This window comes from Zonotrichia albicollis, chromosome 36 (assembly GCF_047830755.1).
Source record: "Zonotrichia albicollis isolate bZonAlb1 chromosome 36, bZonAlb1.hap1, whole genome shotgun sequence".
Taxonomy (NCBI): domain Eukaryota; kingdom Metazoa; phylum Chordata; class Aves; order Passeriformes; family Passerellidae; genus Zonotrichia; species Zonotrichia albicollis.
Window position 1 is genome coordinate 445481 of NC_133854.1, and position 22532 is coordinate 468012.

At 49.2% G+C, this 22532-nt stretch overlaps 2 protein-coding genes across 9 annotated transcripts; both read right to left on the reverse strand.

Annotated features, from left to right (window-relative positions):
- Positions 1–1899: 1899 nt before the first annotated feature.
- Positions 1900–13327, reverse strand: CHRNB1 (cholinergic receptor nicotinic beta 1 subunit). Of its 7 annotated transcripts, none has more exons than XR_012577708.1 (11): positions 13225–13327; positions 11212–11333; positions 10540–10584; positions 9830–9939; positions 8256–8364; positions 7191–7332; positions 5819–6004; positions 4748–4971; positions 3846–4157; positions 2740–2969; positions 1900–2694 (listed from the first exon to the last, which is right to left on the reverse strand). XR_012577708.1 is itself a non-coding variant. In XM_074531529.1 (11 exons), the coding sequence occupies exons 1-11, from the start codon at positions 13304–13306 to the stop codon at positions 2457–2459; spliced, it is 1473 nt and encodes a 490-aa protein (XP_074387630.1). In that variant the 5' UTR covers positions 13307–13327; the 3' UTR covers positions 1900–2456. The 7 variants fall into 7 exon arrangements, 6 of the variants coding, with proteins under 6 accessions (XP_074387630.1, XP_074387628.1, XP_074387626.1 ...); XM_074531529.1 differs by having other exon boundaries at positions 1900–2501; positions 2874–2969; XM_074531527.1 differs by having other exon boundaries at positions 1900–2659; positions 2874–2969.
- A 1836-nt stretch (positions 13328–15163) lies between these two features.
- LOC141726576 (fibroblast growth factor 11-like) lies at positions 15164–21175 on the reverse strand. 2 transcript variants are annotated; one of them, XM_074531531.1, is made up of 6 exons: positions 20760–21175; positions 20275–20300; positions 18717–18827; positions 17789–17892; positions 16877–17075; positions 15164–15433 (listed from the first exon to the last, which is right to left on the reverse strand). In XM_074531531.1, exons 1-6 carry the CDS (start codon positions 20924–20926, stop codon positions 15315–15317), a joined length of 726 nt encoding a protein of 241 aa, XP_074387632.1. In that variant the 5' UTR covers positions 20927–21175; the 3' UTR covers positions 15164–15314. The 2 variants fall into 2 exon arrangements, with proteins under 2 accessions (XP_074387632.1, XP_074387633.1); XM_074531532.1 differs by lacking the exon at positions 20275–20300 and having other exon boundaries at positions 20735–20971.
- Positions 21176–22532: the final 1357 nt, after the last annotated feature.

Here is a 22532-nt window from a genome sequence, read left to right on the forward strand (position 1 = left end):
TGGGATTTATTCCCCCTAAACGCGCAGTGTGTTCTGGGATTTATTCCCCCTAAACGCGCGGAGGGTTCTGGGATTTATCCCCCCAAAAATTCGCAAAGGATTCTGGGATTTATCCCCCGTAAACGCGCAGTGTATTCTGGGATTTATTCCCCCTAAACGCGCGGAGGGTTCTGGGATTTATTCCCCCTAAACGCGCGGAGGATTCTGGGATTTATCCCCCCAAAAATTCGCAAAGGATTCTGGGATTTATCCCCCGTAAACGCGCAGTGTATTCTGGGATTTATTCCCCCTAAACGCGCGGAGGGTTCTGGGATTTATTCCCCCTAAACGCGCGGAGGATTCTGGGATTTATCCCCCCAAAAATTCGCAAAGGATTCTGGGATTTATCCCCCCTAAACGCGCAGTGTGTTCTGGGATTTATTCCCCCTAAACGCGCGGAGGGTTCTGGGATTTATCCCCCCTTAAATTCGCAAAGGATTCTGGGATTTATCCCCCCTAAACGCGCAGTGTGTTCTGGGATTTATTCCCCCTAAACGCGCGGAGGGTTCTGGGATTTATCCCCCCAAAAATTCGCAAAGGATTCTGGGATTTATCCCCCGTAAACGCGCAGTGTATTCTGGGATTTATTCCCCCTAAACGCGCGGAGGATTCTGGGATTTATCCCCCCAAAAATTCGCAAAGGATTCTGGGATTTATCCCCCCTAAACGCGCAGTGTGTTCTGGGATTTATTCCCCCTAAACGCGCGGAGGGTTCTGGGATTTATCCCCCCAAAAATTCGCAAAGGATTCTGGGATTTATCCCCCCTAAACGCGCAGTGTATTCTGGGATTTATTCCCCCTAAACGCGCGGAGGGTTCTGGGATTTATTCCCCCTAAACGCGCGGAGGATTCTGAGATTTATCCCCCCCAAAATTCGCAAAGGATTCTTGGATTTTTTCCCCCTAAACGCGCAGTGTTTTCTGGGATTTATTCCCCCTAAACGCGCGGAGGGTTCTGGGATTTATCCCCCCAAAAATTCGCAAAGGATTCTGGGATTTATCCCCCCTAAACGCGCAGTGTGTTCTGGGATTTATTCCCCCTAAACGCGCGGAGGGTTCTGGGATTTATCCCCCCAAAAATTCGCAAAGGATTCTGGGATTTATCCCCCGTAAACGCGCAGTGTATTGTGGGATTTATTCCCCCTAAACGCGCGGAGGGTTCTGGGATTTATCCCCCCAAAAATTCGCAAAGGATTCTGGGATTTATCCCCCCTAAACGCGCAGTGTGTTCTGGGATTTATTCCCCCTAAACGCGCGGAGGGTTCTGGGATTTTTCCCCCCAAAAATTCGCAAAGGATTCTGGGATTTATCCCCCCTAAACGCGCAGTGTATTCTGGGATTTTTCCCCCGTAAACGCGCAGTGTATTCTGGGATTTATTCCCCCTAAACGCGCGGAGGAATCTGGGATTTATCCCCCCTCAAAATTCGCAAAGGATTCCGGGATTTATTCCCCCAAATCTCGCGGAGGACGCTGGGATTTATCCCCCCCCCAAACGCGCGGAGGGTTCTGGGATTTATACCCCTTTTACCGAAAAGGCTCATGGGATTTATTCCCCCCCCTTTTAGCGCAAAGGGTCACGGGATTTATCCCCCCAAATCACGCAAAGGCTCACGGGATTTATCCCCCCAAAAAACACATGACCATTTTGGGGTTCAGAATTTATTTAAGATTTTTTGGGGGATCCTGACGGGAATTTGGGGTGGAAATCGGGACTGGGTTTCAGGGGATATTTCTAAGATATATTAGGACAATTTCGGGATATTTTGGGGATTTTTGGGGCTGCTTTGGGGATATAGTGAGCGATATTTTTGGGAAATTTTTGTAATATTTTTTGGGATATTTTTAGGATATTTTTGGGGGATATTTTTAGGTTATTTTCAGGCTTTTGGGTATAATTCTGGGATATTTTACAGATATTTTGAGGATATTTCCGGGAAATTGTGGGGGTTTTGGGGGAGTTTTTTGTGGGGCAATTTTGGGATATTTTTGTGGTTATTTTAGAGATTTTTTTAGGATTTTTTTAAAATTTTTTTTAAATTTATTTTTTAAATAAATTTTTAAGCTATTTCTGGGATTTTTTTTAAATATTTTGGGGATATTTGGGGGTTTTTTGAGGATTATTTTAGGGATATTTTTGGAATATTTGGGGAGACATTTTTCTAATATTATTATTATATTTTCAGGATATTTTCAGAATAATTTCAGGATATTTTGGGGTTATTTTAATGAAACTTTTGGGAATATTTTAGGGATATTTTGAGGACATTTTTGGGGTTATTTCGGGGGATTTTTGAGGTTATTTTGGGGATACTTTAAGGTTATTTTCAGGATATTTTTGGCAATATTTTCAGGATATTTTGGAGATATTTTGGGGACATTTTGAGGACATTTTTGGGGCTATTTTGGGGGGTTTTGGCTCACGGGAAGGGCGTGTCCGGGGGCCGGTGCAGCGCCGCGTCCAAGTCCCCAAATTGGGTTTTTTTTGGGGACATTTCTGGGTTATTTTCAGGATATTTTGGGAATATTTTGAGGATATTTTGAGGATATTTTTGGGGCTATTTTCGGGGATTTTGGCTCACGGGAAGGGCGTGTCCGGGGGCCGGTGCAGCGCCGCGTCCAAGTCCCCAAATTGTGTTTTTTTGGGGACATTTCTGGGTTATTTTCAGGATATTTTCAAGGTTATTTTGGGGATACTTTAAGGTTATTTTCTGGATATTTTTGGCAATATTTTCAGGATATTTTGGGGACATTTTGAGGACATTTTTGGGGTTATTTTGGTGGATTTTGGCTCACGGGAAGGGCGTGTCCGGGGGCCGGTGCAGCGCCGCGTCCAGCCCCGTGCCCAGCGCGCAGCCCCCGGTCAGCACCAGCAGCGCCCACAGACACAGCCTGTCCACGGCCATGGCCAGCATCCGCCACTCGTCCTGCGCCTGAAACGGGGCAAAAACACGAGAAATTGGGAAAAAAAAGGGGAAAAACAAAAAAAAAATGGAGAAAATCGGGCGAGAAATGGGGAAAAAATGGGGGAAAAATGGGGGAAAATGGGCAGAGCCTGTGCGGGGCCATGGGCAGCATCCGCCACTCGTCCTGGGCCTGAAACGGGGCAAAAACACGAGAAATTGGGAAAAATGCAAAAAAAAGATGGACAAAAACAAAAAAAAAGGAGAAAATCGGGGAAAAAACAGGGCAAAATGGTGAAAAATGGAGGAAAATGGGGAAAAGGGGAAAACTGGATAAAAGGGGAGAAAATGGGATGAAATGGGGGGTAAATGGGGTAAAACGCAAAAAGCCAGCAAAATTTGGGGGGGAAATTGGGGGAAATGAGATAAAATGGGGAAAATTCGCAGAAAAAACCGGGGAAAATGGGAAATTGGGGAAAAATGGGGGAAACACAGAAAATAAAGGGGGGAAATCGAGCAAAAAATGGGGGGAAAATGTCCACAGTTCCCCTGCAGGTGTGCCCAGGTGTGTCCAGGTGTATCCCAGGTGTACCCAGGTGTGCCCAGGTGTATCCCAGGTGTATCCAGGTGTGCCCAGGTGTACCCCAGGTGTGCCCAGGTGTATCCAGGTGTATCCCAGGTGTGCCCAGGTGTGCCCAGGTGTATCCCAGGTGTATCCCAGGTGTATCCCAGGTGTGCCCAGGTGTGCCCAGGTGTATCCCAGGTGTATCCCAGGTGTATCCAAGGTCTGCTCAGGTGTATCTCAGGTGTATCCCACCTGTCCCCAGGTGTGCCCAGGTGCCCTCACCTGTCCCCAGGTGTGTTTTGGGTCCCCAGGTGCCCTCACCTGTCCCCAGGTGTTCTCACCTCTCTCCTGCGCTCCCTCTCCCGCAGGCTCCCCGCGATGGCGGCAGCGGCGGCCGCGGCCTCGCGCAGCTCCGGCGCCAATTTCGGGGCGAATTCCGCCAATTTCGGGGCGAATTCGGCTTTTGGGGCGAATTCCGCCGGTTTCGGGGCCGTCCCGAGGGGGGCGGGGCCGGGGGGGGAGGGGCGGCGCAGGAAGTAGGCGTCGGAGGCGCGAGGGGGCGGGGCCAGGACGGGGGCGGGGCTAAAGGGGGCGTGGCGGGGCGGGGGGGAGGGGCGGAGGCCGAGGAGGGGCGGGAGGCGCTGCAGGAACACCTGGGGGGGGGGGGGGAGGGGACAGGTGAGAAAACAAAACTTACATTTAAAACCCCAAAATGTCCCAAATTCACCTGGAAAAAAAACCCGAAAATTCCCACCTGGAAACCCCAAAACTTTTTGGGATTTTTTGAAAATTTTGGGGGCCTTTTTTTGGATTTTTTTTTTTTGGGGGGGGGCATTTTTGGCTGTATTTTCCCCATTTTTTGGAGTTTTTTCCCCGGATTTTTTGCATTTTTTACCTGTCCCAGGTGTGCCCGTACCTGCCGTGCCCAGGCGGGCACGCCGTGCGTGCCAGGTGAGCAGTGGTGCAGGTTGAGCTGTGCCCAGGTGAGTTTTTGGGCCGTTTTTGGCTGTATTTTCCCCATTTTTTGGAGTTTTTTCCCCGGATTTTTTGCATTTTTCACCTGTGCCAGGTGTGCCCGTACCTGCCGTGCCCAGGCGGGCATGCCGTGCGTGCCAGGTGAGCGGTGCTGCAGGTTGAGCTGTGCCCAGGTGAGTTTTGGGCCGTTTTTGGCTGTATTTTCCCCGTTTTTGGGGGGATTTTTTTGGGATTTTCACATGTTTACCTGTGCCAGGTGTGCCCGTACCTGCCGAGCCCAGGCGGGCATGCCGTGCGTGCCAGGTGAGCGGTGGTGCAGGTTGAGCACGCCCACGCTCAGCGCCACCACCAAGGTGAGCAGCACCAGCGTCCCCGTCAGGTAGCGGCCAATCAGCGGCACCTGCAGCGACGTGGCCGGGACCTTGTCGGCCAATAGGAGCAGGAACACGGTCAGGGTCAGCAGGGCAAACAGGGAGAGGGACATCTTCTCACCTGGACAGGTAACGGACAGGTAACAGACAGGTGAGACAGGTGAGAGACAGGTAACGGACAGGTAATGAACACCCGGACAGGTGACAGACAGGTAACAGACAGGTAACGGCCAATGGGAGCAGGAACACGGTCAGGGTCAGCAGCGCGAACAGGGAGAGGGACATCTTCTCACCTGGACAGGTAACGGACAGGTGAGACAGGTAACAGACAGGTGAGAACACCTGGACAGGTGACAGACACAGGTGTGACACTGACAGGACACGCAATGCACAGGTAACGGGACAGGTGAGACACAGGTGGCACAGGGACAGGTGTGCCCAGGTGTGCCCAGGTGTGCCCAGGTAACTCCAGGTGTATCTAACTGCACCCAGCTGCACCCAGGTGTATCTCAGATGTACCCAGGTGTACCCAGGTGTATCTCAGGTAACTCCAGGTGTATCCCAGGTGTATCCCAGGTGTATCCCAGGTGTGTCTAACTGCACCCCGGTGTATCCCAGGTGTACCCAGGTGTACCCAGGTGTACCCAGGTGTATCCCAGATGTACCCAGCTGCACCCAGGTGTATCCCAGGTGTATCTCAGGTGTACCCAGGTGTACCCAGGTGTATCCCAGATGTACCCAGCTGCACCCAGGTGTATCCCAGGTGTACCCAGGTGTATTTACCTGCGTCGGGGGGCAGGTGGAACACGCCCACCGCCAGCAGCGTGATCAGCACGCACGGCACCAGGTGTATCCCAGGTGTATCTAACTGTACCCAGGTGTATCCCAGGTGTACCCAGGTGTACCCAGGTGTACCCAGGTGTGCCCAGGTGTACCCAGCTGCACCCAGGTGTGCCCAGGTGTCTCACCTGCGTCGGGGGGCAGGTGGAACACGCCCACCGCCAGCAGCGTGATCAGCACGCACGGCACCAGCACCGTGGCCAGGTAGAAGAGCGGCTTCCGCTGCAGCACCAGGTGGAAGGAGACGCCCACAGGTGAGCCCGGGGGGCCCCAGGTACCCCCCGAGCGGTGCACGAGGGTCCATTGGCCGTTCTCTGGGGGGGGGACAGGTGAGTTACCTGAGACACCCAAAAAAACCCAAAAAATCCACCCAAAAAACCCAAAAATCCACAAAAATCCCACTCGAAATACACCAGGTGAGCCCCAGGTGAGCCCCAGTTGAGCCCCAGGTACCCCCGAGCGGTGCACGAGGGTCCATTGGCCGTTCTCTGGGGGGGGGACAGGTGAGATACCTGAGAACCCCGAAAATCCACCCAAAAAAAACAAAAAAAAACCAAAAAACCACAAAAAAACCACAAAAAAACACAAAAATCCCACTCGAAATACACCTGGGAGCCCCAGGTGAGCCCCAGGTGAGCCCCAGGTACCCCCCGAGCGGTGCACGAGGGTCCATTGCCCGTTCTCTGGGGGGGGACAGGTGAGTTACCTGAGAACCCCAAAAATCCACCCAAAAAAACCCAAAAAACCCCAAAAACCCCACAAAAAAATCCCACTTAAAATACACCTGGAAACCCCCAAAATACACCTGGGAATCCCAAAAGCCCCCCAAAATCCCTAAAAAAAATTAAAAAAAAAAAAAAAAAAGAGTTGCAAAAAAGTCCCTAAAAAAGTCCCCCAAAATCCCTAAAAAAAATTAAAAAAAAAAAAAAAGAGTTGCAAAAAATCCCTAAAAAAGTCCCCCAAAATCCTTAAAAAAATCCTAAAAATAAACAAAAAAAAGAAAAATACCCCCCCTCTAAAGCAATCAAAATTAATCCCAAACAATCCCCCAAAAAAATCCCAAAACATCCCCAAAAAATTCCTAAAAATCCCCCCAAAAAATCCCTCTAAAAATAATAAAAAAAAAATCCTCAAACAATTCCCCCAAAAATCCCAAATAAAATCCAAAAAAATATTTTAAAATTTCCTAAAAAATACCTTAAAAATCCCTAAGAAATCCCCCAAAAATTCCGAAAAAAATCCCAAAAATCCCAAATGCCCCAAAATGCCGGTATTTCCCCCTAGATCTCACCCTGGAAGTCGGGGGGGGCAGCGCCACCTGCGCCCCCCAGGGCCCCAAAACCCCTCAAAAATCCCTTTAAAAATCCCCCAAAAATCCCAAAAAATCCAAAAAAAATCCCAAAAAATCCCCAAAAATCCCCAAAAAATCCCAAAAAATCCCCAAAAAATCCCAAAAAATCCCCAAATAATACCCAAATGCCCTGGGTGCCCTCGGCTCACCCTGGAAGTCGGGGGGCAGCGCCACCTGCGCCCCCCAGGGCCCCCCCGGCCCCCCCGGCCGCAGCCGCAGCTCCGCGGGGCCGTAGGAGCCCGAGCGGAAATTGAGGGAGCAGTTCTGCCAATCGAACGGGAAATGCGACACCTGCGGGCCAAAAAGGACAAAATTCAGCCCAAAATAAGGGCCAAAATGGCGCAAATTCACCCCAAAATACAGCCCGAAATTCAACCCAAAAATCACCAAAATTCAGCACAAAAATCAACCCAAAAATCACCAAAATTCAGCACAAAATACGGGCCAAAATCACACAAATTCAACCCAAAATTCAGCCTGAAATTCAACCCAAAAATCACCAAAATTCAGCACAAAAATCAACCCAAAAATCACCAAAATTCAACCCAAAATACGGGCCAAAATCACACAAATTCAACCCAAAATACAGCCCTAAATTCAACCCAAAAATCACCAAAATTCAACCCAAAATACGGGCCAAAATCACACAAATTCAGCCCAAAATTCAGCCTGTAAATCACCCAAATTCAACCCAAAAATCAGCCTAAAAATCACCCAGATTCAGCACAAAATACGGGCCAAAAATCGCACAAATTCAACCCAAAAATCAGCCCAAAATTCAACCCAAAAATCACCAAAATTCAACCCAAAATACGGGCCAAAATCACCCAAAATCAGCACAAAAATCACCCAAAAATCACCCAAATTCAACCCAAAATTCAGCCTGAAAATCACCCAAATTCAGCACAAAATAGGGGCCAAAATCGCACAAATTCAACCCAAAATATAGCCCAAAAATCACCCAAATTCACCCAAAAAATCAGCCAAAAATCACCCAAATTCAACCCAAAATTCAACCCACAAAGGACCAAAATTCAGCCCAAAAATCACCCAAATTCAACCCAAAATTCAGCCCACAAATCCCGGGAATTCAGCCCAAAACCGAGCCCAAAAATCCCCCAAATTTTCCCCAAAAATTCCCCCAAAACCCTTAAATTTTCCCAAATTTTCCCAAATTTTCCCGAATTCCCCGGAATTGTCCCCATTTTCCGGACCCGGATGGGGCAGCGGCTGCGGAACAGGGCCGGGGGTCTCCAGGTGACGGCGCCGTCGGGGCTGACGATGGCCCGGACCCCCAGCGACACCCCGAATTCTCCATCGTTACTGGGGGAGAAAACACAAAATAAATACCCCAAAAATATCCCAAAAACACCCCAAAAATACCCCCAAAATACCCCCAAAATATCCCTAAAAAATACCACCCCAAAAACCAAAATAAACCAAATAAAACACCCCCAAAACCCCCAGGGACACCCCGAATTCTCCGTCATTGCTGGGGGAGAAAATCCGAAATTAATACCCCAAAAATAACCCAAAAATACCCCAAAAATACCCCAAAAATACCCCCAAATATCCCTAAAAAACACCCAAAAATACCCCAGAAAAATCAGCCCAAAAACCAAAATAAACCAAATAAAACACCCCCAAAACCCCCAGCGACACCCCGAATTCTCCGTCATTGCTGGGGGAGAAAATCCGAAATAAACACCCCAAAAATACCCCAAAAATAACCAAAATCCCCCCCAAAAAATAAAAAAAAAATCCCTAAAAAATCCACCCCAAAAACCAAAATAAACCAAATAAAATACACCCGGACCCCCAGCGACACCCCGAATTCTCCGTCATTGCTGGGGGAGAAAATCCGAAATAAATACCCCAAAAATAACCAAAATCCCCCCCAAAAAATCCCTAAAAATACCAAAAAAACACCCAAAAAAATCCACCCCAAAAACCAAAATAAACCAAATAAAACACCCCCAAAACCCCCAGGGACACCCCGAATTCTCCGTCATTGCTGGGGGACAAAACCCTGAATTAGCACCCCAAAAACACCCCAAAAATACCCCCAAAATACCCCCAAAATAACCAAAATCCCCCCCAAAAAATCCAAAAAAAAATCCCTAAAAAATCCACCCCAAAAGCCAAATTAAACCAAATAAAACACCCCCAAAACCCCCAGGGACACCCCGAATTCTCCGTCATTGCTGGGGGAGAAAACCCTGAATTAACACCCCAAAAACACCCCAAAAACACCCCAAAAATAACCAAAATCCCCCCCAAAAAATCCCAAAAATATCCCTAAAAACACCCAAAAAAACCCACCCCAAAAACCAAAATAAACCAAATAAAACACCCCCAAAACCCCCAGGGACACCCCGAATTCTCCGTCGTTGCTGGGGGGAGAAAACCCTGAATTAACACCCCAAAAATACCCCAAAAATAACCAAAATCCCCCCAAAAAATCCCTAAAAATACCCAAAAATCACAAAAAAATCCCTAAAAATTCCCAAATTTCCCCAAACCCCCGGAACTGCCCCGATTTGCCCTCACTTGTTGTCCAGCCCCACATCTGGCAGCCAGATGTGCCCATAAATACCCCAAAAATCACAAAAAAATCCCTAAAAATCCCAAAAATCCCAAAAAAATCACTAAAAAATCACAAAAAAATCACAAAAAAATCACAAAAAAATCCCAAAAAAATCCAAAAAAAATCCCTAAAAATCCCAAAAAATCCCAAAAAAATCCCTAACATTCCCAAATTTCCCCAAACCGCAGGAATTGCCCTCACTTGTTGTCCAGCCCCACATCTGGCAGCCAGATGTTCTCGGCCGGCAGCCGCAGCGCCGCCGCCCCCCGGTGCTGCCGGGGGTCCCAGGCCAGCCGGGGGTCGCGCCAGCTCTGCGGAAAACGCAAAATTAAACTAAAATACAATTAATTAATAATAATGATAACAATCAATCCCCAAATCCCTGGAAATTCAGCGCAAAAAAACCCAAAATTCACCCCCAAACCACCGAACCCCTGAGAACCCCAGCCAAAAACCCCAAATTCTGCAAAATCCGCACCAAACAAACCCAAACCCGCTCCAAAAATCCCAAATTCCTGCAAATTCACACCAAAAAAGCACAAATTCCACAAAAGCCACCCCAAAATCCCAAAATCCACCCCCAAAAAACCCAAATTCCCGGAAATTCACACCAAAAAAAACCCAAATTCCCACAAATTCACACCACAAAAAAACAAATTCCACAAAATCCTCCCCAAAAAACCCCAAATTCCCACAAATTCACACCAAAACAAACCCCAAATTCCACAAAAGCCACCCCAAAATCCCAAAATCCACCCCCAAAAACCCAAATTCCCACAAATTCACACCAAAAAACCCCAAATTCACCCCAAAATCTGCCCCAAAAATTCCCAAAATCCCCCAAACCCCTCCAGGATTCCCCAAATTCCCCCAATTTTCCCGAATTTCCCCGAATTTGCCCCAAACCCCACCAGGTTCAGGTAAACTTTGGTTGTCATCTCCTCGTTCTTCTCGTCCTGGGGGAAAAAATTGGAATTTTGGGGGTTTTTTGTGGGGTTTTGGGTTTTTTTGGGATTCCCCTAAAAATCCCCAAAAATTCCCAAACATCCCTTTAAAATCCCCCCAAAATGCCCCAAAATCCCTTTCAAAGACCCCAAATCCCCCAAAGATCCCTTTAAATCCCTTTAAAATCCCCAAAAATCCCTTTAAAATCCCCCCAAAATGCTCCAAAACCCTCCCAAAAATCACCCCTAAAATGTCCCAAAAATCCCCAAAACTTCCCCAAAAAAAATCCCCCAAATTCCCTCCAAAAATCCCATTTAGATCTCCCCAAAACCCCCCTAAAAATCCCTTTAAAATGCCCCGAAAAATCCCTGAAAATCCAAAAAAAAATTTAAAAAAAAATTTTAAAAAATCCAAAAAAAAATTTTAAAAAACCCCAAAAATTTAAAAAAAATTAAAAAAAAAACCCAAAAAATTTTAAAAACCCCCAAAAAATTGTAAAAAAATTCAAAAAAAATCCAAAAAAATCCAAAAAAAATTCAAAAAACCCCCCAAAAAATTTTAAAAAAAATTTTTAAAAAATCTGAAATTTCCCAGCCTCCCGACCTTGCCCGAATTTGCCCAATTCCCCGTTTCCGTACCAGCCCCACGAGCTGCGCCAGCTCCAGCCCCACCGTGACCAACACGGGGCCCCCCCCGGGGGCGCCCGGCCGGACCCCGGCCCGGTACCGGCCCAGCAGGGACTGAGAGAGGGAGCCATGCGCTGGAATTAATTATCAATCATTAATTAGCTAATAATCAATCAGTACATTATACTAAATTCAATATAAATTCAATTTAACTCCATTTAAATTTAAATTTCCTCCCCCCAGCCCGGTACCGGCCCAGCAGGGTCTGGGACAGCGAGCCATGCGCTGGAATTAATGAATTCATCGTTAATTAGCTAATAATAAATCAGTACATTATACTAAATTCAATATAAATTCAATTTAACTCCATTTAAATTTAAATTTCCTCCCCCCGGCCGGACCCCGGCCCGGTACCGGCCCAGCAGGGTCTGGGACAGCGAGGCATGGCCTGGAATTAATTATTAATCGTTAATTAGCTAATAATCAATCAGTACATTATATTAAATTCAATATAAATTCAATTTAATTCCATTTAAATTTAAATTTCCTCCCTCCCCTGGCCCGGTACCGGCCCAGCAGGGCCTGGGACAGCGAGGCATGGGCTGGGATAATTAATTTAATTAATTAATATTTAATAATTAATAATAAAAAACCCAAAATTTAAAAAATAAAATAAAATAAAATAAAATAAAATAAAATAAAATAAAATAAATTAAAATTAAATTAAATTAAATTAAATTAAATTAAATTAAATTAAATTAAATTAAATTAAATTAAATTAAAATTAAATTTCCCCTTCCCGGGCAGACCCCAGGAAGGGCTGGGACAGAGAGGCGTGGGCAGGGGATAAATAATTAATTAGTCATTAATCAGCAATTATTCATTAATAAAGTCAGTAATTTGGGGGGGTTCCAGGGGGGGAATTTTTGGGGTCAATTCCAGAAATTTTGGGGAAATTTTAGGGGATTTTGGGGGTTTTTAGGGGAAGGGTCCTGGGGTTTTGGGGTGAATTTGGGGCATTTTGGGGATTTTTTGGGGGGGAAATTTTGGGGTTTCTTAGGGCAGGGTCCCAGGGAAGTTTTGGGGTGACTTTTGGGGATTTAGGGGTCAGTTCGGAGGGGGAATTTGGGGGTCCCGGGGGGATTCGGGGGGAATTTTGGGGATTTTTAGGGAAAAGGTTCCAGGGGGGTTTTGGGGTGAATTGCTGGGATTTTGGGGGTCCCGGGGAGGATTTTGGGGTCAGTTCGGAGGGCTTGGGGGTTTTGGGGGGAAATTTTGGGGGTTTTTTTGGGGGAAGTTTTAGGGAAGGGTCCCGGGGGTTTTTGGGGTGAATTCGGGGGATTTTGGGAGGGATTTGGGGGATTTTGGGGTCAATTCTGGGAAATATGGGGGTCCCGGGGGGGATTTTTGGGGAAGGGTCCCAGGGGGTTTTTGGGGTGAATTCGGGGGATTTTGGGGGGCATTTTTGGGGAAGGGTCCGGGGAAGTTTTGGGGTGAATTCCGGGGAACCCCGGGGAATTTTTGGGAATTTTTTGGGAAGGGTCCCGGGGGATTTTGGGGTGAATTCCGGGGATCCCCGGGGAGTTTTGGGGGGATTCGGGGGAATTTTTGGGGTTTTTTTGGGGTTTTTTTTGGGGAAGGGTCCCGGAGAAGTTTTGGGGTGAATTCCGGGGATCCCCGGGGAGTTTTTGGGGAATTTTTGGGGGAATTTTTGGGGTTATTTTGGGAATTTTTTTGGGAAGGGTCCCAGGGGGTTTTGGGGTGAATTCGGGGGATTTTTGGGGGGCATTTTTGGGGAAGGGTCCCGGGGAAGTTTTGGGGTGAATTCCGGGGATCCCCGGGGAGTTTTGGGGGGATTTTTGGGGTTTTTTTGGGAATTTTTTGGGGAAGGGTCCCGGGGGTTTTTGGGGTGATTTCCGGGGATCCCAGGGGAGTTTTGGGGGAATTTTTGGGGTTTTTTTTGGGGAAGGGTCCCGGGGGGTTTTGGGGTGAATTCGGGGGTTTTTGGGGGTCCCAGGGCGGTACCGGGCTCCGGCGGGAGGATGAGGAGGGTGAGGATGAGGAAGGTGATGAAGGTGAGGGGGGGTCCGAGCGGCGGCGCGGCCATGGCGGGGTGGGGGAGGGGCCATGGGGGTGGGGGAGGGGCCATGGGGGGGTGGGGGAGGGGCGATGGGGGGTGGGGAGGGGCCATGGGGGGTGGGGGAGGGGCGGCCGCACCTGCTCCGGATGTGGGGGAGGGGCGGAATTTCCCCTCCCCTCCCCCCCCCCCCATTCCCGCCCCTCCCCCACGCCCGGAACTGACCCAGGAATGACCCCGGCCCCTCCCCCCACCCCAAAACGGAACCGAACCGACCCAAAATTGACCCAAAACCCCAAAAATCGAACTCGGGACCCCCAAAATTGAATTTAGAACCCCAAAATTGACCCAATATTGAACCCAAAACCCCAAAAATTGCCCCCCCACTCCCCAAATTTCCACTCCCCCAGACCCAAAATTGACCCAAAATTGTCTCAAACCACCAAAATAGTCCCAAAAGTTTTAAAATTGGCCCAAATTGACCAAAACCCCACCAAACTGACCAAAAATTGACCCAACCCCCCAAAAATTGACTCAAATGATCCAAAATTGACCCAAATTGATCGGATTTCCCCCAAATTTTCCCAAATTGACCCAAAATTGAACTCAGGACTCCCAAAATTGACACAAAATCCCCACATCTGACCCAAACTGACCCAAAACTGTACCATACCAAGGCCCCAAAAGTTGACCCAAATGAACCCAAAATTGGCCCAAATTGACCCAAAATTTAACCCAAAAATAAAACCCAAATAAAACCCCCAAAATCCCCAAATTTCTCCCCAAATTTTGCCACCCCCCCCCCCAGCCCCAGACTGGTCCGAACTGGTACAAACTGGTTTTTATTGAGGGGGCGGGGCCAGGCCGCGCGCGGAGGTGTCAATCATGCACAGGGGAAGGGGGGCGTGGCCTCGCCGAGAGGGGCGGGGCTTTATTGCTCTGACGGGGCGGGGCTTGCACAGTGTGGGGTCGTAGAAAAGGGGCGTGGCTTTGAGTGGGGGCGTGGTCAGGAAAGGGGCGTGGCTTGTGGGGGGGCTCGGGTCCCCACATGCCCGGGGGGGGGGAAATTTTTCGGGGAATTTTGGGGTTTTTTGGGGAAAATTTTTGGGGATTTTTTGGGGGGTTTTGCGGGATTTTGGGGTTCCCCCAGGGGGTCCAGTGCAGGGGTTTGGGGGGCATTTTTGGGGAATTTTTGGGGATTTTCTGGGTTTTCAGGAGGGATTTTTGAGGGGGTTTTGAGGGGGATTTTGTGGGGGTTTTTTCATGGTTTTTTGGGGGTTTTGTCCGGGTTTTTTCCGTGGATTTTTGAGAAATTTTTGTTGGATTTTGGAGTTTTTTTCAGGAGGAATTTTCAGGTTTCCTTCGGGTATTTTTGAGGGTCTGTTTCTGGATTTTTCCAGCGATTTTTGGGAATTTTTTTCTCTGATTTCTGGGATTTTCTTCAGAGATTTTTTGGGTTTTTTCTTTGTGGATTTTTGGAGTTCTTTTCGTGGATATTTTTTATTTTTCAGGAGGGATTTTTGGCTTTTTTTTTTTTTCCATGGATTTTTGGGATTTTCTTCTTGGATTTTTGGTTTCTTCAGAGAGATTTTTTCCTTTTTTCCCCAAAGATTTTTGGGGTCTTCTTTGTAGATTTTGGGGGTTTTTTCCATATGGAATTTTTTCTTTTTTTTCCAAGGATTTTTTTAGGTTTTCTTCGTAAATTCTTTCCCTTTTTTTTTTTCCAGAGATTTTTGCCATTTTCTTCATGAATTTTTGTGATTTTTCCAGAGGAATTTTTGTTATTTTTCAGTGGATTTTTGGGCTTCCCTCATGATTTTTTTTTTTTTTAATTTTCCAGCAGAATTTTTTTCATTTTTTCCGCGGATTTTTGGCGTTTTCTCGGTGAATTTTCAGGATTTCCTTTGCAGATTTTTTGGGGTTTTTTTTCGGGTTTTTTTGCCGTTTTTTTTGCCCCCCCGGGGGTCTCAGTGCAGGCGTCCGTTCGGGCTCCGAGGTCAGAGGTCACAGAGGTCGCCGAGGTCACGGCTCCCAGAGGTCAGAGGTCACCGGGCGGAGGGGGCGGGGTCCCGGGCGGAGGGGGCGGGGTCTCCGGTGGGGGAGGGGTCCCCGGGGGCTCCTCGACCTCGTGCAGGGACGGCTCCCGGTACAGCGCCACTGGGGTCACAAGGGGTCACCGGGGTCACACGGGGTCACCAGGGTCACCAGGGGTCACCAGGGGTCACCCCGACCCCTCCCCCCACAGGGGCGGGAGGGAGACCCCAGGTCCCCAAAATTCTGCATAAATTCCACCAAAATTCACCAAAATTTTGCACAAATTTCACTCAAATTTCACTCAAAATTCACTCAAAATTCACCAAAAGTTCGCTCAGATTTCACTCAAATTTCACTCAAATTTCACCAAAAGTTCGCTCAGATTTCACTCAAATTTCGCCAAAAAAATCCGAACAAATTTCGCACCATTTTCACTCAGATTTCAGTCAAGTCCTCCACAAGTTTCCTGAAAATTTCATCCAAATTTCACCAAAACGTCGCTGAAGCTTCACTCAAACATTGCACATATTCCACAGGATTTAACAAAAAAATTCACTCAAATTTTGCACAAATTTCACACAAATTTCATCCGAACTTTGCTCAAATTTAACAAAAGTTGCACACAAATTCCCCTCAAATTTCACCCAAATTCCCCCCCAAATTTCATGGTTTATCCCAAATTTCGGGGTCCGAATCCCAAATTTCAGGGTCTAAATCCCAATTTTGGTTTCCAAACCTCAATTTTTGGGTTCAAATTCTACCTTTTTGTAGTTTTCACTCCCCTTTGAGCAGGAAATGCGCGGCTGCCTCGTCCTTGCTGAGCACGGGGTCACTCCCAGGGGTGATTTTGGGTTATAAATCCCAATTTTTGTGTTTCTAACCCAAGTATTTGTGTTTCTAACTCCAACTTTTGTGTTTCTAACCCCAATTTTTGGGTGTCATTCAGGGATTTTTTGGGTCTTTGTTTGACTCACCCTCGAGCAGCTGGTCCAGCTCCAGGTACCAATGGGGGTTTCTGTGTTTCTAACCCCAATATTTTCATTTCTAACCCCAATTTTTGGGTGTAAATCAGGGATTTTGGGGTGTTTCACTCACCCTCGAGCAGCTGGGGCAGGAAATGCGCGGCTGCCTCGTCCTTGCTGACCACGGGGTCACTCCCAGGGGGAATTTTGGGTTATAAATCCCAATTTTTGTGTTTCTAACCCCAATATTTTCATTTCTAACCCCAATTTTTGGCTGTTTGACTCACCCTCGAGCAGCTGGGGCAGGAAATGCGCGGCTGCCTCGTCCTTGCTGACCACAGGGTCACTCCCAGGGGGATTTTGGGTTATAAATCCCAATTTTTGTGTTTCTAACCCCAATTTTTGGGTGTAAATCAGGATTTTGGGGTGTTTGACTCACCCTCGAGCAGCTGGGGCAGGAAATGCGCCGCTGCCTTGTCCTTCCTGACCCGTGGCCCCGCCATGGGGCGCCCGTGCCGGTCCAGCCCCAGGTACCAGGGGGGTTTTTGTGTTTCTAACCCCAATTTTTGGGTGTAAATCAGGGATTTTTGGGTATTTCACTCACCCTCGAGCAGCTGGGGCAGGAAATGCGCCGCTGCCTTGTCCTTCCTGACCCTGGGCCCCGCCATGGGGCGCCCGTGCCGGTCCAGCCCCAGGTACCACGCGCGGCCCGAGCGGCGCTGCCGGTACAGGGCCGAGGCGTAGAGCACGTGGTAATTCTCGAACACGCACTCCTTGAAGCGGCACTCGGGCGTGAAGTGCACCTGGAAATGCACCTGGGGTCACCTGGGGGCACCTGGGATACACCTGGGATACACCTGGGATACACCTGGGATACACCTGGGGTCACCTGGGGGCACCTGGATTAACCTCGGGGCACCTGAGTTACACCTGGGATACACCTGCGGTTACCTGGGGGCACCTGGGATACACCTGGATTAACCTGGGGTTACCTGAGATACACCTGAGCACACCTAGATTAACGTGGATACACCTGGGATACACCTGGGGGCACCTGAGAGAACCTGGGATACACCTGGGATACACCTGGGATACACCTGGATTAACCTGGGGGCACCTGGGGGCACCTGGGATACACCTTGGGTTACCTGGGGCACACCTGGGATACACCTGAGCACACCTGGATTAACCTGGATACACCTGGGATACACCTGAGATACACCTGGATACACCTGGGATACACCTGGGATACACCTGGGATACACCTGGGATACACCTGGGATACACCTGGGCATTTTACAGAACCCCAGGATGGATTTTTGGGAGGATTTGGGGTTTTCGGGGTGGCTTTTGGGGTGGATTTTTTGGTTTGGAGTTTATGGGGTGGATTTTGGGGTGAATTTGGGGTTTTTGAGGTGGAGTTTGGGATTTTGGGGTGGATTTTCGGTGATTTGGGTTCTTTTTTTTTGGTTTTGGGTTTTTTTGGGTTATATTTGGGGTGTTTTGGGTCACTCACGGAGGCGTAGACGACGCCGGCCCCGTTCATGGCCACGTAACGCCCGGCGCGCGTGCCCTGGATGGCGACGACGCGGAGCCCGACCGGGATCAGGTTAAACAGCGCTGGGAATGGGGGAAAAACAGCCAAAATCGGTAAAAACCAGTTAAAAACCAGTATGGACCAGTGTAAACCAGTGCCCATTGACAGCAACCCCCAGTTCATCCCAGTTCATCCCAGTAACCGCCAGTGGTGACTGCGCGGGGCCTGACTGGGATCAGGTTAAACAGCGATGGAAATTGGGGGAAAAACAGCCAAAACCAGTAAAGACCAGTAAAAAATGCTATGAACTGGTGTGGACCGGTAAAAAGCCATAATAGCCAGAAAAGCCCCGCCCAGTCATTGCCAGGCCCCGCCCCTCTTTGAGACTACGTCCGGTGATTGGCAGGGTCCCGCCCCTCTCGAAGGCCACGCCCACTCACTGCCAGGCCCCGCCTCCTCGCAGGTGGTGTCCAGCCGCCCGTCCGGGCCCGCCCCCGTCCCAGGCCCCGCCCCCGTCCCAGGCCCCGCCCACTCACTGCCCGGCCCCGCCTCCTCGCAGGTGCCATCCGGGCCCGCCCCTGTTCAAGCCCCGCCTCCATTTCCTTTGGCCACGCCCACTCACTGCCCGGCCCCGCCTCCTCGCAGGTCCCGTATAGCCGCCCGTCCGGGCCCGCCCCCTGCCCCAGGCCCCGCCCCCGGCCCCAGGCCCCGCCCACTCACTGCCCGGCCCCGCCTCCTCGCAGGTGCCGTCCAGCCGCCCGTCCGGCCCCGCCCCCTGCCCCAGGCCCCGCCCCCTGCCCCAGGCCCCGCCCACTCACCGCCCGGCCCCGCCCACTCACTGCCCGGCCCCCGCCTCCTCGCAGGTGCCGTCCAGCCCCGCCCCCTGCCCCAGGCCCCGCCCACTCACTGCCCGGCCCCGCCTCCTCGCAGGTGCCGTCCAGCCGCCCGTCCGGGCCCATGTGCAGGAAGTGCCCGTGGCCGCCCCGGAGCCGCGCGATGGCCCCGCGGAGCTGCGGTTCTGCAAAATCACCCCGAAATCGGCACCAAATACCCCAAAAATCCCCCCAAAAAAACCCCAGAAAGCCCAAAAAACCCCACCCTGAAAACCCCGAAAATCGCCCCAAAAATCATCCAGAAAACCGCCCCAAAAAACACAAAAAACCCCACAGAAAACCAGCCAAAAATCACCCCAAAATCAGCACAAAATCAGGAAAAAAACACCCCAAAAATCGTCCCAAAAACACTAAAAAACCCCCACAGAAATCCAGCCCAAAAAACACCCCAAAATCGGCACAAAATTACCCCAAAACCGCCCCCAAAACCACAAAAAAACCCACAGAAAACCAGCCCATATTCACCCCAAAATCACCCCAAAATCGGCCCAAAATCAGGACAAAATCAGGACAAAACCACCCCAAAAAGCGCCCCAAAAACCACAAAAAAACCCACAGAAAACCAGCCCAAAAAACACCCCAAAATCGGCACAAAATTACCCCAAAACCGCCCCAAAAAACACAAAAAAAACCCACAGAAAATCAGCCCCAAAATCAGCACAAAAAACCCCGAAAACCGCCCCAAAACCCATAAAAAAATCCCACAGAAAACCCCACCCTGAAAACCCCGAAAATCGCCCCAAAAACCACCCAGAGAACCGCCCCAGAAAACACAAAACCTGTCCCGAAAAACACAAAAATCACCTCGAAAACCACCCCAAAAAAATCCCAAGAACCAGCCCAGAAAACCACCGGGAAATCCACCCCAAAAGAACCGAAAATCTCCTCAGAAAACACAAAAACTGCCCCCAAAAAACCCTGAAAACCGCCCCAGAAAACACAAAAACTGGCCCAAAAGACCCCAAATTCTGCACTATCGCCCCACAGAGCGTGGTTCTGAAAAAATGGGGGGGCAGGGAGACCCCAAATCAACCAAAAATCAGCTCAAAATCAGGCAAAACCCAGCCCAAAATCAGCCCCAAATCAGCACAAAATAACCCCAAAATCAGCCCAAAAATCAGCCTCAAAATCAGCCCAAAATCCTCCCAAAATCACACTAGAATCAGCCCAAAATCAACTCAAAATCAGCCACAAAATCACCCCAAAATCAGCTAAAAATGCTAGAAATATTCCTGCTAAATTCCCCCAAATTTTCTGGAAGTCCCCTCCCCAAAATCCCCCTATAATCACCTAAAAAATCACTTTAAAAGTAAAAAAAAAAACCTCAAAAAATGCCAAAAAATTCCCCCAAAAAATAAAAAAAAATCCCAAAAAACCCCCAAACTCCTCTTAATTGCCACAAATTTTTCGAAGCCCCCTCCCCAATATCCCACTAAAAAAATCACTTAAAAATCACTTTTAAACCCCCAAAAATCCCGAAAAAATCCCGAAAAAAATTCCAAAAAAATCCCCAAAATTCCCCAAATGACCCCAACCCCCTCACATATTTTCGAAGCCCCCTGCCCACATTACCGGGGGGCTTCTCGCGGGGTCTCCGCCTCCTCCCGCCCCCCAGGACCTTGGCCACGATCCCCCCACAACCTCCCCAAACCCCTAAACTACCCCAAAAATTCCCAAAAACCCCTCAAAAATCACTAAAAAATCCCCCCCAAATGAGCCCAGATTTTTTCGAAGCCCCCTCCCCAAAATCCCCTTATAATCACCAAAAAAATCACTTAAAGATCACTTAAAAATCACCAAAACTCCAAAAGAAATCGCAGAAAAAAATCCGAAAAAACCCCAAAAAACCCCAAATGACCCCAATTTTTTTCGAAGCCCCCGCCCCAAAACCCCCTTATAATCACCAAAAAATCACTTAAAAATCACTTAAAAATCACCAAAAATCCAAAAAAAATCGCAGAAAAAATCCGAAAAAAATCCCCAAAAAATCCCAGAACGCCCCAGTATTTTTCCGAGCCCCCTCCCCAATTACCGGGGGGCTTCTCGCGGGTCTCCGCCTCCTCCCGCAGCCGCGCACCTTGGCCACGAGCCCGCGCAGCTGCTGCTGGCACAGCGAGGGGGGGCGGGGGGCGCCGGGGGCGCGCGCGGGGCCGGGGGCGCGCGGGGGGGGCGCGTCCTTCCCCCCCCGGCGCTGGCGGATCAGGGAGCTGGCCAGGGCCGCCATCGGGAAATTGGGGTGAATTCGGGGGGATTGGGGGAATTTGGGGGGTTTAGGGGTGTGGGGGGGTTAAGGGGTTTCTGGGGATTTTTTGGGGATTTTTTAAGGGGAGTTTAGGGCGAGTTTTGGGGTTTTTTCCGGGTTTGGGGCTGGGGAATTGAGGAGGATTTGGGGTGTTTTGGGAGTAATTTGGGGTTTTTGGGGTTTGGGGGGTTTAAGGGATTTTTTGGGATTTTTTGGATTTTTTCAGGGGAGTTTGGGGGGAGTTTTAGGGGGTTTTTTGGGGATTTTCACGGGATTTTTTGGGGGTTTATGGGGTTCTTTTTTGGGTGGGGCTTTGAGGAGGGGATTGGATTTCTGTGAAGGGTTTGGAGTTTGGGGGGAAATTCGGGGTTTTGGGGTAATTCGGGATTTTTTGGGATTTTTTCAGGGAGTTTTTGGGGGGAGGGGTTTGGGGACTTTTTGGGTTTTTTGGAGATTTTTTGAGAGAGTTTTGGGGAAAATTTGGGGGGGTTTGGGGTTGGTTTAGGGGAGGGTTTGGGGTAATTTCGGGTTTTGAGGTAATTTGGGATTTTTTGACGAGAGGTTGGGGCTTTTGAGAGGAGTTTTAGTTTTAATTTTTGGGGGGGGTTGTAGGATTTTTGGGTTTTTTTGGGTGGAGTTTTGGGGCGTTTTGGGGGGCTTTTGGGTTTTTAGAAGATTTTGGTGTTTTTTGGAGTATTTAGGGATTTTTTGGGGATATTACCAATTTTTTGGGGGGGAGTTTTGGGGTTTTTGAGGAGTTTTTTGGGGTTTTTTGAAGGTGTCTGTTTTTTTGGGGTTGCTCGGGGGTTTTTGGAGAAGTTTGGGATTTTTTAGTGGGGTTTGAGGTATTTTGGGGGCTTTTCTGGGGAGGTTTTGGGGTTTTTGGGGGAGTTTAAAAAAGTTTTCTGGAAAAAGTTTTGAGTTGATTTGAGGGTAAATTTTGGGGCAATTTGGAGGAGTTTTGGACCGGTTTAGCGAGTTTTAAGGGGTTTTGGGGGGAGTTTTGAAAATGGGGTTTTGGGGGGAGTTTTGAGGCTTAAAAATCGAATTTTGGGAAGAATTTCAATGGCTTTAAAGCGGATTTGGGGATTTTGGGGGGAATTGGAGATTTTGGGGAAATTCGGGGATTTTGGGGGAACTTGAGGAAAGTTTTAGGAAAGTTTGAGGAAAATTTGAGGAAAAATTGAGGAAAATTTGGGGAAGTTTTGGGGAACTTGAGGAAAATTTCAGGAAAATACGGGAAAATTTGAGGAAAATTTGAGGAAAATTTAGGAAAATTTTGGGAAAATTTGGGGAATTTTGGGGGGCGGTCCCAAGCGCTTTGTGGGCGGGGCTTGAAGGAAATTTGGGGAATTTTCGGGCAATTCGGGGAGGGGTCTCCCGGTGGGGGGTGGGGGTGGGGTCGCTCGCGGATCACGTGACTCGCGCCGCTCGCGCCCGGGTGGGGGAGGGGTGAAGGTGGGGGAGGGGCGCTGTGGGGTGGGGGAGGGGTCGCGCCCCGCGCGGTTCCTGTGCTGGGGGAGGGGTCGCCCCTCCCCCCCTCCCCCCCAACTCGGCCCCGCGGGTGGGGGAGGGGTCCGCGCGCGGG

Bases quoted from the DNA above. Each gene is read 5' to 3' on its own strand.
- CHRNB1 (XM_074531529.1), bottom strand. From the start codon at position 13,306: ATGGCCGCGCCGCCGCTCGGACCCCCCCTCACCTTCATCACCTTCCTC. The intron at 11,334-13,224 runs GTACCGCCCTGG...AATTAATTCCAG, and splicing joins CATCCTCCCGCCGGAGCCCG to CGCATGGCTCCCTCTCTCAG. The intron at 2,502-2,873 runs CTGGACGCGGCG...CAATTTGGGGAC, and splicing joins GCTGCGCGCTGGGCACGGGG to TTGGACGCGGCGCTGCACCG.
- LOC141726576 (XM_074531531.1), bottom strand. From the start codon at position 20,926: ATGGCGGCCCTGGCCAGCTCCCTGATCCGCCAGCGCCGGGGGGGGAAG. The intron at 17,893-18,716 runs GTGAGTGGGCGG...CCCCATTCCCAG, and splicing joins CGAGGAGGCGGGGCCGGGCA to CGCTGTTTAACCTGATCCCG. The intron at 17,076-17,788 runs GTGAGTGACCCA...GTGCATTTCCAG, and splicing joins CCGGCGTCGTCTACGCCTCC to GTGCACTTCACGCCCGAGTG.